Consider the following 13384-nt stretch of genomic DNA (forward strand, 5'->3'; position numbering starts at 1 on the left):
TTTTGCTATTTGGATCTGTTATGCCATCCCAGGAAGTGCCAAGCAGCCGCCTTCAGTTGCTGTTTATCCAGGACCACCACAGCCCTGGCTGCATTCCCAGACAGTGGGAAATCACAGGCAGTGGGCTGCCCTGGGCAGTAATGTCCCTGCTGCTCTTCTCGGTCCCTGCTGCAGTAAACTTGTGGCAGAACCTCTTCCCACAGGCTCAAGGTTTCTCCATTCACACACACCTCCAGCACTTCACATAGCTAGATATTATCCACGCATTTCTGGTCCTGTCTCCCAGCCTTCCTGTATTCCCTCTCTACTTGCCACAGCAGAAATAAGCCCCGAGGAATGACAGCCTGTAATCAGATATTTCCCTAGAAGGACCCTAATTTACAAAAAAGCAAGGGATGAACAGATTTTTTTTGCAGATTATTGACTGTGCTGTAGGCTTGAAAGGGATGCCTTGGGTTGTTGGAAGCTAATTACAAGGTGGACACTAAAAGTTACTGTAGGTGGTTATGATTCTGCTCTTCCCTGGGGCTTTTGCAAAACAATAGGAGAAAGGAAGCTTTTTTTTCCAGGATGGCAATTTGCAACCTGCTTTCAGGAGCAGATGGAGGTCTTCTTACATTTAAAGGACCTTCAGCAAAGCCACAGGGATCTCCTGCTCCTCCAGTTGCAATAATTGTGTTTTTGTCTAAAAAAAAACACAACACAAAAACAAACAGGGAACAAATCCTGTTACCACCTTGCCCTGCCTTTGCAGGGGATTGGCTGGTTCTCAAACCAAGGGTGTCATTTCATGCTGAGTGGCCTCATCCATTTACTGACACCCATCCCCTGGCAGACCCACAGCAGCACTCAAGAGTCAGTGGGCAGCACTATACCCTTCATTGCTGAGCTTTAGGTCTTGCCTGAATAAAAGCAGCCCAGCATTTGGTATAAAAGCTTGACTTCTGGAGCCACCACCTGCTCTAAGGAAAGTTCATCTTCTATGGAGACCACAACATCTCAAGGTGCCATCACCCTGTGCTACCAACAGGGTCATGCAGGGTAAAAGAAAGGACCAGCCCTGCTGGGAAACCAGGCAAATTTGGCCTCAATATCTTTCAGCCACCGAGGATAAATAATAACAAAGAGGATGATGGACGTGGTGCCACGTTTGAGAGGAACAGACGGGAAGGTGCCTGGTTGCTGCAGCAACAAGGCTGGGTTTTCAGAAAGATGGGTTTTTCTTTCTATTTTCACCTGCCAATCTTCCCCCCACGTCAGAGCTCTGCCGTTGCGGGAGACGAGCGATGACATTTACACTCCCACTAACAAGCTGGTTTGGTGATGGGCAGCTCTGCAGGAGAGCATCTGGTGTCACAGAGCCCAACTAGAGAGGAGGGGAGGGTCCTCTCAAGCAATCAGCATAATTTGACTTTTTATTGTGATAAGTGTTATTAGGGCAGGAACATGCATAGAAATGGCAAGCACAGCCTCAGTGGGGCTGACAGTTTCCTACCCTTTATGGGTGTCTGGTCCTGCAGCTGATGGGAGCAGTGAGGTGCTGCTCCCATCCAGAGAACATCTCTGAATGTCCTGCTGAGAGAGGGAAGGAAGCAAAAAGAAAAAAAAAAAAAAAAGAAAATTAGAGTTTGGTGAAAACTCTGGAGTTTGGTGTTCCCCTGTACCCCCTGAAGCTGCCCCTGTCCTTGGGAGAAACCTTGTTAGGATGGCAGAGGTGACACTCAGGCTTCTCTCCATCCCAGCAGGTTTGCCCACCACTGGGCCTCATTATGCTTTCCTTCACCTTCTGGATGAGACAACTTTCAGTCCATGCAAATTGTCCCCAAAAAAAATGGTATTGGTAGGGATAGTAGTAATAGTAATACCAACACTAATAGAGCTACTGCAAAGTAAATGCAAGACAAATACAACAGCTCCAAAATTATTTGCATGAAATAGTGGTGCAGGAAGCTGCTTTGGATCATCTCTTTCTCAGTGGTCAATATGCTGGTGGCATCAGGAGGAAAATGGAAACTAAGGACAAGCAGCCTTTCCTGGCTGCCAGACTGCTCTGCCATTGCAGCCAGCTGAGGAGGTGTCCTGTTGGACCATGACCTCCAGACTGAAGGTGGAAATACAAGAATACTGTGGTCAATAAAACTTGAAATTTGTGTATTCCCATGTCCAGCAGAGCCAAGGAAGCCATGTTTCCTAAGAATCTGTAGCTATAAGGCAGAGACCCATGTGGAGTCTCTGATACCTAATATGGATTGCACTCATAACTTCATTTGAGTGAGAGCATTAATAGGTTTTCTCTTCTCTACAGTGTCATTCTTTTTTGACAAGGCTTGGAGATCCCTGATATCTTGGAGAAATCCACCATTCCATCAAATCAAACAAAAAAGCATGGGTTGAAAATTACTAATAAGACACAAATAGGTCGTTCTACCTCCTTCCCTGTCCTCATCCATCCCTCTGAGCACAAAGCATGTGCGAATCAGCCACTTTTCATTAAGGAGCCAGGATAAAAGACTAGGGTGTCAAGGTGGGCAGCCCACCTCTAGTGTCTTTGTCCCTCCCAGAAGCTGGTGCAGCCCCTTCAGACTGAATCTGAAGAGGCAAAGTATGATGTATTGTAACCCAGTTTTCACAGAGTAATTGCACAGCTTTTCTTAATCTTCACTAAAAAACTCCCTACATCTTTCAGCTGGTGCTTAAAAGTATAACCAGTAATCTGCAGAGAAGAGATGGCTGAACAAAGGTACAGTCAAGCCTGGGGGAAAAAAAAATGCATGAAGGCAGATTATAAAAGACCAGATAAATAATCCTTCATATATGGAAACTGCAGAAATTAGGAGGATATTTGCAGAAATCCCTCATATACAGAGAGAACACAGGAAGCATTGGCAAGATTAAAAACTGACCAGTGTATGAAGGTCATACAAAAGAGAAACCAAACTCGTCCACCAGTGGTGACTGTCACCTCTGCAGCCGTGGAACACACACAGTGACAGCAGCAAATCCCTTGTAGGTGATGTCAGTGAAGGATGGAAAATGAGATCACTGGTGGAATTTTTTTCCAGCAACTTTACAGGGGTGACCCCTAACCTAACCTCAGCATCTTCCAGCAGAGGATTCAGGAGGGAAACTTGTTCCCTGTGGCACTGGAGCCTATGGTGAGAGCTCCAGCTGGGCAGAAGCTTTGCAGCTCCCATGAAAAGTGGAGCCAGATGAAAGAGCAATAGGAAAAAGATATTTTTTTTAGCATTCTTGACTCGAACTCTCTTTTCTTCCTATTAAAAACAAAAAGCAAAAATAATGTAATTCTCATCTGTAACAGGAGTTTTTTATTTTGAAAACTGAAATGTTTTCATGCTTTGTAGGTTAACTTTTTTGCCATCAAACCCTAATACTGAAAAAGACAGAATCCTTCTGGAAGACATGCTTGTATGAAAGACAATTGAAATCTTCCATGCTCATGTTGGTGTTTGGTTTTGGACCCTTTTGACATCACTCCAATATAGTTTTCTGCCTCCTGAATCCTTGCCCTCCCCAAAAAATGTGAGCTGCTTATTCTAAAACCTGACAAGCAAAGCAAGTGAATCAACTGTCCTACTAGGGCAAGGAACAAGCTGTGCCACCCACCGGTCCACATGTCCATGGAGTAGCAAAGAACACCAAGAACCATGCAGAAGCTTCGTTCCCAAATTCAGGCACTTCTACAGACATAAATATTTTTCTTTAATTATGTGGCTGCATTTCAAATGATCCACATGCAATTTTCCTCCCACATCCAGGGAGCAGGACTGTCAATGCTGGTCACTCCAACAGATATGCCCTGGGGAATCTGTAGCAGCACATAGGTATCAAGTTGATATTGCAGAGCAGCAACAAGCACCAGGCAGGGGACCTCTGTCTGGTTGCGGGTTAGAGAAATACTGTCCTAGAAATAGAAGTCTTCTGCACAGAGTTGAGACAAGTTTTTGGGTCTTGCTGCTGCCCAGATTATCCAAACAACCCAACTCCACCAGGGCAGAATGGAGCAGAAGGTTTTGAGAGCTGCAGTGTGTGACATTGGGATTAGATGTGGGGACTCAGTTTCCTTAGCAGTGAAATGAGTCTTTCTGAGACTTGCCTCTTCCCCAGAGAGCCATGATGATTCATTAGGCAATTGTAAAATCAGAATGTAGCTGCTGACTGAGTTGCAGCCCATTAATAGCCCTATTTATTGCCAACCAAATAATTAACTTAGACATGCATCAACAGGTCTTGGTTGCATATGAAATAACTGCCTTATTACACAGAAATCAAATGAGTTTCTGAGGACAGCTCAGGTGTCACATCAACCTCAGTATTAAAGAGATTTAAAAAAAAAAACACAACAAAACAAAACAAAAAACCAGAAAAACCCCTGCCATTCTGATGTGTTGCTGAGCAACAGAATTTGCGGGGGAAACAATCTAGGAATGAAGGAATGAGCATTTCCAAAAGAACAGGTTATTTCAGGCTAGACATCAGGGACAAGCAAATGCCACAAAGACAGAAAATATATTTTTTTTTTTTTCTCCTTTAATCAATAATTTAAACTAGGCATTTTGGGTAAAATAAGCAGTTCAGCTAGCTGATTGAAAAACGAAGATCCCAAACCTTTACAAAGAGTCACACTGCTGAAGAAACGTTTGTTTGTGTGAGGGAAACATCAGATTTACTAGATACTGAATTAAAAATTGAAAACGTTTTTAGAAATGTCACCTATTCATTTAAAGAGGAAAATGATGTAATGCCAGCATTGCTATATTGTGTAGTATCCTTCCTGGAGCAACCTCATATTAATTTTGTTGTTCTCCTTCCATGTCCCCTTCCCTCCCTCCCTTCTCCTTTCTCTTCTAGGACAAGACGAGCGCGCTGAGTCTCAGCAACGTGGCGGGAGTTTTCTATATCCTCATCGGTGGGCTCGGACTAGCCATGCTGGTTGCCTTAATCGAGTTTTGTTACAAGTCCAGAAGTGAATCAAAGCGGATGAAGGTGGCAACCCATTCCCAGGCCTTTCACACTTTCTCTCTGATCCTAACCCGGCTCCAAAGCTGCCTTCAGACACGGATGCAACCCAGACCATGGCTGGAAAGCCAAGACATAGGGATAATGAAGTGACAGTGTCATTTGACTTGCTAGAAAGAAATGAGAACATCAGAGCAAGCTAAAAGAGGGTCAAATAGGCCATAGTGGGGAGCTGATGCAAGATCAGACGTGGCATAATGCTAATTGAACACTCAGATACAGAGCAAAATCATAGCACAGACAGGAACAGGAACACCTTGCTGTTCCTTTCCATTAATGAAAGCAGATTATGGCAGTGCATGTGCAGCATGGATGGAGTGTGCTGGGCTTGTTGGGATACAGCTGCTACTGTAATATGAAAAAAAAACCCAGACCCAAGCAGTTAACTGCAAGATAAAGCTGGGGTAGCATGGTAATGAATCAGATCCTGTTCCTTTGCTGGCAGCCTGCTGGCACCATTTGCAGGTTGGCAACAGTGATGTATGCTCAGAGCATTGTTGCCCTGGGACAGATTATGTGGGTCTTCAAATTCTGAATTATGTGCCCTCCTGAAAGAGAAACTGGCCTCTAACATCTTCTGTAATGTTTTGGGTACTTTTTCTCCACTGTGTCGTGGTCTTACAGAAGCAAATTTCCTTCCTATGACCCAGGAGATTTGTTTGAGCTCTAAATTTTGGGATGCCTAAATTTTTCTGTTGTGTCAAGAGCAGATTAGATTTGAGAGCCTTGGAGATACAAATTTAATGTGGCATCTGTGGGAAGGTGATCCCTTTTACAGACACCACTGCATACAAGGGTGCAGCAGGATCTGTGCGGTAAAAGTAACACATCCCTTTTCCTCCTTATCTTGACCTCTCCCATGAGCATGGAGGTTGGTATGAGTAGATGAAGTACACAACGAGTTTCATAGAATTTAGAGAGATTTTCCCTTTCCTGAGCACTGAAACTTACCCAGAATCATAAGGAAAATAAGCAATTTTTTCTTTGGGTTTTATGTCATAATTTCACAATATGCTTAATGTTTTATCAGCAATAATAACATTTCTAATTCCCTGAAAAATATTCAAAAGCTCTTTTCCCATTGAGGTTCAGAAAATTCTACAGGCAATGAGAGGTATATTGAGCACAGGGGTAAGATAATCTGAACAATTAATGTCCCTGAATATACAAAAATTAAATGATAATTGCTGTCTACACTGTAAAGCTAGGTGTGCCACAGATACACTGGGAAATAGTGTCAGAAGGCAATAACTCCATAGTTTTTGTTTTAAGGAGCTTCTGCCCTGCTGTTGGCTTCCCCATGCTATGGAAATAACCCAGTAATTCATATCAGTGTCAGCTGGCAGTGCTAAAACCAGCCACTGTGGGAACAGATGATTACTCCCAATGTTAACATCTGGTTGTCCCTTTGTCTGCCACCATCGGTGGCTGCCCCACAAAGCCATTCAGCAGAGCCCAGGCAAGTGACCAGAAAAATGGACCAGATCCCCCTCTAAACCCAACTTCTGCTCAGCAAGAGCCCCTGGGTGAGCTGCACATCCCACCAGCACAGGAGGCTGTTCCATGCCTGGGAAGGCACTGAATTGTCTGCATCTGAACTTACCTGTTCTAGATAATTCTTCACTTAGATATCCCAGTCCAGAAAGGATGATGGTACCCTTAGAGACAGCTTAAACACAGAGAAACTGGAAAGACTTCCTCTTTCAGTGTAATTGCTCTAGACAGGTGGTTTCCTTAGATCTCTGAAAGCAAATGTTTTGGGTGGTATCTGGAACATGAAGATGAGATTTAGTTTCCTGAGCTAGGTTTGCATTTTCTGGTTACCTCAGTCTTGCTGTAGACAAAAACAGAGGCACATGCTCAGCCTCTCACATGAGGAAAGTTAAACATATGCTCACAGTGAGTCAGAGCCCACTGTGCATAACAGTCCTGGAGTAGTAATAGCACTTCTATGGGGGAAGTGTGTATAATGCTCTGCTCAGATGCAGGGTGACTGTTCTGATGTTGTAGGGATTGAATAGTTTTTGCATATGGTATGTGTGCTTTATACCCCAAAATACTGCTGAAGCATTTGATTTTGAATGTGGAAGAGGTGCAAATTAACAGAGCAGATGCAGCAGGGACATGCAGAAAGTGAGAGTCTGAATGGAGACAAGGAGGGAAAGGACAGTGGCAGAGACAGCGCTGGTTTATATTGTGATGTCTCCAACATTGCTAAGGACAGGGGGAGACCCCCCCGTCCTTCCTAAAAAGGGTTTTTGTTTAATCCCACAGCAATCAATCAACGAAGCCATACGGACATCAACCCTTCCCAGGCCAGCTGCAGCAGGAGGCAGTGGAGAAAATGGACGTGTGGTCAGCCACGATTTCCCCAAATCCATGCAGACGATCCCGTGCATGAGCCACAGCACCGGCATGTCCCTGGGAGCTACAGGATTATAATTGGCCTTTTGACCCATTGCCTGGGTGAGAGCAGGGGCAGCCCAACTCCACCCCCTCCAGAGCCAAAACCAAACCCAACACCAACAAGACAAATGACGACGACAGAAGGGACAATTGGCTGGATCTGATTGAGGAAACCAAATCTATTTCCCTTTTTAATTGCAAATAGATCCACCGGCAGGAGAACAGAAACAGGTCTGTACTGCAATAAGGAGAGTATAATGGGATTTAACAGACTCATGAACCATCCCTGATCAAAGAACCACTGGAACACTAATGAGGACTATGCCATTTTGTTTTAACTTGGTTGTTAATAAGTCTTAGTGTGTGCAATATATATTTTTTCTTACTAATTCCTGTGGTGTCAGGGTAACATCAGCCCTTTCCCCCTTCCCTGCTCAGTCCTTCAATCTGGTTTAGTTTGGGATGCAAACCATAATGTCTGAGCTACTAACAGCAAAAAAGAAAATCAGATAAACAGCAAGTTGAACTCCCTGCAGGGCATCAGCATTGACCCCTTTTGTCCATTGTGATCCTGCCTTCTGTTCTGTTGTGAACTCAGGCTGCAGAGTTGCAGCAATGAGGCAGACAGAGCTGGGAATGGCTCCGTCTGCAACGGGATGTACTTGATGTGAGAAAGAACCTGAACAGGAACATGAGGCTGTTTTACAGGGGCAAAGTCATGAGTGAGTTTAGAAACCCCAGGTAACAAGAACAAAGTGATCATTCTTCCAGAGACGATAAATGGCGGTTCAAGAGAAGAATCGTGTGCCTGGAGTGGAGAGCATCATGTGTGGCAGACTAGAGCAGATGGTTGGTCTAAGATCATGGTCGGCTGCTGTTTATGGAAGAGAGAAAGTACATGCCCCATTCCCCTCATATGCAACTCTCCTGCCTAGGTTATTGGGGGCTAGTAAGAATTGTGAACCATTTCTTCATTGCTTAGCTTCTGTGTGTGCTCCCTTTTTGGTGGTCACATAAGGGAACCACCTTGAGCCAGGAATAGACCATCTCAAGACATCCAGTTCTAGATGGCTGCCTATTAACCAGTAAAACATGCTAGAAGTCATGGGGCTGCAATGGGAATATCCCTGCCTTTTTGCTCTGAAATCCCTTTATGGTCATTTTTCTAATTAAGGGGGAAATTTTGTAGATAGTTGGCCAGAGTGGCTTCCTGGAAGGACCTACTGAAGCAAACCAAGCAGGAGACCTTACAAGAGCTTCATTCATGTGACCATGACATTTGACAGCATCCGGGCTGATCAAGCTCAGCCTTCCCATCAAGTTGTGGCCTGTCTGGGTACAAAGCCAAAAGTAGCAGATTCCCACTCGTGTATCCTTAGGGAGGGGGAAGCAACCACAAGCCAGGAGAGCAGGTTGCTGACCCCAAACTCAGTATTGCAGAAACCCGCACTGCCAGAAAGACAGCTGGAAGTCCAACCACAGGCATGGAGACCAAAGGGGCAAAGATGGTTTTCCAGAACTGCACAAAATGTTTGTTCTGTGAATCACTGGCATGGACAGACAAATGCTTCCCACCCTGGTAGGCCCGAGACACCTCCCAGAAGTGAAGGATTCCCAGAGGAGCATCTGGAGAGAGAGTAATTCTGTGGGGCAGGGACCACAGTGAACACAGCCTTGCCCCATCTCATAGCTCCATCACTGATGGCAAATAAAGTTCAAAGCTTCTCAGAAGACCCAGGAAATACCTGTTTCGGGACTGAGCTGCTATTGGAGTGTTCTGGGCTGGCTTTTTATCTTTTTCTTTCTTTCTTTTTTTTCTTTTTTTTTCCTGTAACGTAACAAGAGAGGAGCAGGAAGAGAAGGGAGGCAGCTGAAGATGAAGTGATGCAGGCAAATGACTGGCACAGGTCTGTGAGAAGGATCTGCCTATGCAGCTGTCCATAAGTACAGCAGGAAGCTGCCTGAGTACCAGTTTCTATGAGTGTACAAACGTGCAGAGCAGTACATTTACCATCCTTAACACCAGCCTGAAGAATCTGCTCCATTTACCCACTGGTGATGCAACAGTTTGGAGACCAACAACTCAGAGTCAAGATCCTAAGCTGAGGCTCAGCATGTCTTGTGCCAATAGATTTTCCTCTCCCCACCACTGGAAAACCTGGTGATCTTCATCTCTCATCACCAAACATGAACTCTGTTACCAGCCACTCCAGACACCTCTTCAGATCACTTTTTGATGCTTATCATTATTTTTAATCCACTTCCCTTAATTTTAACTTCAGTTCTGTGTACGTGCCAGCACAGTGGAGGCACATCCCACAAGCTGGCATGTTTCCATGCCCAGAGCCCTCGGATGCATCTCCTGACCCAGACCTTACCACAGTCAGGCACTGCAGTGGGAGCAGCTGCCAAAACCCAGCAGTGACCCGTTCTCCTCCAGAGACAGGACGACCATGTGGCACCAGGTTGTGGGGAGCCTGACCAGGTGGTCAGACAAAGTCATGAGAAGCAGCACATCTGTGCCAGGACTGGCTGCCTGTGACATGAAGATGTGACAAGCAGTTTTCAAAGGATTTTGAACAGTGACGGGGTTAAAAAATAATAATTAATGGGACAAAAGTGTGGAAAATGTTAACTTGTAATATGTATTTTTACTACACTTTTCTTAAAAATAGAGTAATGGTAAAACTCTTTAAGACATTGACATTTTTTCTCAACAGGAATCCATATTTAACAGTTTTGGCTTTCATTAAATTTTGCTCTTTGGTATCTGGATCTTTTATTTAACAGCTACATTTGTTTTAATTCTCTTCTATTTTTTTCTTGCTTTCTTTCTTTTTTTTCCTTCTGGTAGTACCTCAAAGGATTTTGCTTTATCCAATTCAACAGTGTTTTTCTTTTCAATTTATTTTTTTTTTCCAAGCACCATTTTTATTGGTAATGATTATTTACACAAAAAAAAAAAAAAAGAAACTATCAGCTGGAATTTTAGCACCAAGGATCCATGATCTGGTTTTCATACCTGTCCATGCCGTTTTGTGCCAGTGCTGGATGTGTGGAAATGAAAATGATGTTACCCCTCAGGCAGTTCTACCCAACCTGAATCAAATGAGATTTCCTTGATTATTGCTGTGTCTGACTTGTGAACAGCAGCCAAATAAACTGCTTCAGGTTGAAATTGGGAATCTATCTAATATTTACCCAAGAATCAGGAAACTAAATATTCATTGGTTCAAAGTTAATGGTTTTGCTTCGTTTAGAGTTTTGTGGGGTTAATTTTGAGGAGGGCTATTAGAGGATTTTTAACTTGTATTTACAGAGAAAGAAGACACAGTCAGCTCAGAGGTAATGCAGAACCAGCACTGGTCCAAAAATCCTCACCAGGATCAGCTTTCCTAGGAGTTGCCATGCTGTTTTGGAGGCTTGGACATTTGAGATGTTTCTCACTCAGTTTTCACACAATTAACCTGCTAAATTTCTCATCCAAAAGTCTGTTGAAGGAGGAAAGAGAGTAGGATTTAAAGGGCCTTGCACATCAATGCAGATGCTGACAGCTGCTGAGGTTTACTATAATCACTAATGTCATGCTCTTACGTAGTGCCCAGAGTCACAGAACTGGAAGGACTTCCCGTCCCCGCATTATCATTCCCATATATTGGCTGGGGAAGATAAGACACAAAAGTGCCCTGAACCAGGCGTCCAGCTCATCCCACAGGGCCCTGGTTATAGATTCAAGGTCTCCAACATTGACAAGGGTTGTGTTGGTTTTAACCTGCTGATAAGTTTTAAAGATAGAATCAGCAAGGGGAAGGATTAATGTTTTGAAGGGGGCTGTGAACCCTCAGGCTTCAAAGCACAAGAGATTCCAAATCAATGGGCCCTGAAGGAGAGGTTTCCCATGGGCAGGCTGTGCTGGATCAGCCCATTTTTGGTTTCCCACAATTGCTTAGGCAGCCAGTACTGTACTGTGGGCTTTGATCCTGTCTAAAAATGCTTTTCGTGTTCAGTGGTTCACTCTTGTTTCCCTGTGAGGGTGCAGAAATGCACAAGAAATGTTCCTTTATATCTTGGCATAAACCAGTCAAAATTCCCTCTTAGTGGGAAAAGCAAATATTCCTTTTAAGAAAGTCTCCAGCAAGAATCCCAAACCATCTTCAGCAGTTTTTGAAGCAAAAAAACAGTGAACCTCCAAGTGCAGCAGGTGAGGAACAGATGCATCATGCAGTCCATCCCTTTGATACGGGATGACAACCCTGGCACGAGGACACAGAGCTGGAATCCTCACAAAAGATGTGGCTAGACTTGTTTGTCCGTGTGCCTTCCTGCCATCAAAGGCAAGGAGAACTTACTCATCTAAGATTCAAGAAGGGACTGGGCAGGGGCACATCAACGTTTGCCGTAACCCAGTGGGTAACAATAACCTTTCCATCTCCAGCAACACAGCCACATATCTCCAGCAAAAGTTTTGGGAGACATGGGGAAATTTTCACTGTGAGCACAGGCTAGTGCAGAGTTTTCAATGACATGGTCAGTCTCCCAGGTCTCACACATGGCTCTGAGTCCCCAGGAGAGCATTTTTGTGTGCATTTCTTACTAAGATGTTGGTCCACCACAGAGACAGGTCAGAGCTTAGATGACCCATTCCTTAGAACCTGCTAGTACTCTTCACTGCCATGGCACGAGAAATAACAGCACAGACTGGGGCTTAGCAACTGGAGGTTGCTCTGAAACACCACCTTGGAGATTGGAGGAGATGGGTTCAGGCCCTTCCCATCAACAAAAGTACCACATTAACCCCAAATACCTTTTAGAGACCTTTGTTACCTGTTCTCTGATGGCTTTTGTAGCTGCTGACCTCTCTTAAACACAGATTCCGCAGTTGCCTTCATGTCACCTGTGGGCACAAATCAATTTGTCAGCCACCAGTGCTTGTTGTGTGTCTTGACAGTTCTCTGCTTGCTGAAGCCCCCATGCTTTCCTCTCTGCTACCCAGTTAACAGAAATACTGGGATGTCACTGTACCATGGACAGCTGCCCACCAGCATGCAGGATGGAGAAGTGTAACTAGCCAATGTTTGCACATCCCTTTCTTATGCACTAGTTATATGGTGTACACACACACACATACACACACATATACAAATATTAAGAGATGCCTTTGACGGCCCAAATTAGCTGTCAAGTTACCTTTTCATTCCTAGGGATCAATATGGCATAATGTACTGGTCACAAAGTATGTTCATTACTCTGCAGGGCTCGTTTAACGTGCTCTCTGGATCCCTTTAGCAGTAATTCCTCCTCTGTTTGAGCTGGCACCAAAATTAATGGTATGTTGTGTTCTATAAGTCCTGACTTTCTAGATGAAAGGTACACGGTGTTGTTCACATCAGTATCACAGTGTAATAAATCAGGGCTTTCCCATTGGAAGGATTTCAGACAATTTCACAACTTGCTCTCAGGAACTCAAAAGACAACCTGTCTGCCAGGCCATGGGCTGATTAAAATAAATAAATAAATAAATAATCCATTAAAACAGAAAAAAAAAGGGTTAAAAAGGCCCAACATGTCATTGCAGTGTTTTTACCTGCTTTGTGTAGGAAGCTGGAGCCAGGGCAGCAACGCTAGAACTTCCTCAGACTTCATCACACAAGGCAGTGCAGAGCTACAGGGAGCACATGCCCTGTGCCAGGGAGGTGATGGACAAGGCTGAGAGAGGCTGGGAGGGGGAACACAGCCTGATTCCACTTGATCAAATAGGAGCAGGGACAAAAACAGAGTTTTGCCTTCTTATTGCCAGACCTGAGAACAAACTTCTTCCAGTTTTCAGAACAGCAGCAGGAAAGGGGAAGAGGAGCAAAGACTGAGTGTGCCAGCACAGAGCACCCAGCAACCCCCTGGAAGGTGCCCACAGAGTTATTGTCCCAGCTTCCTTGGTAGTTGC

At 44.4% G+C, this 13384-nt stretch overlaps 1 protein-coding gene across 4 annotated transcripts in view; it reads left to right on the top strand.

The window, feature by feature from the left end:
* Positions 1–10218, top strand: part of GRIA1 (glutamate ionotropic receptor AMPA type subunit 1) — a 120422-nt gene extending 110204 nt beyond the window's left edge. For 2 of the 4 annotated variants that reach the window (XM_051631152.1, XM_051631151.1), the window contains exons 15-16: positions 4870–5004; positions 7291–10218. In XM_051631152.1, the coding sequence (XP_051487112.1) occupies positions 4870–5004; positions 7291–7479 (324 nt within the window). In that variant the 3' untranslated portion in view covers positions 7480–10218. Of the gene's footprint in view, positions 1–4869; positions 5005–7290 lie in introns of those variants that run through there. The other 2 variants (XM_051631153.1, XM_051631155.1) reach the window with 2 other exon arrangements.
* The last annotated feature ends 3166 nt before the right edge of the window (positions 10219–13384 follow it).

Source organism: Apus apus, chromosome 13 (genome assembly GCF_020740795.1).
Source record: "Apus apus isolate bApuApu2 chromosome 13, bApuApu2.pri.cur, whole genome shotgun sequence".
Lineage (NCBI taxonomy): Eukaryota > Metazoa > Chordata > Aves > Apodiformes > Apodidae > Apus > Apus apus.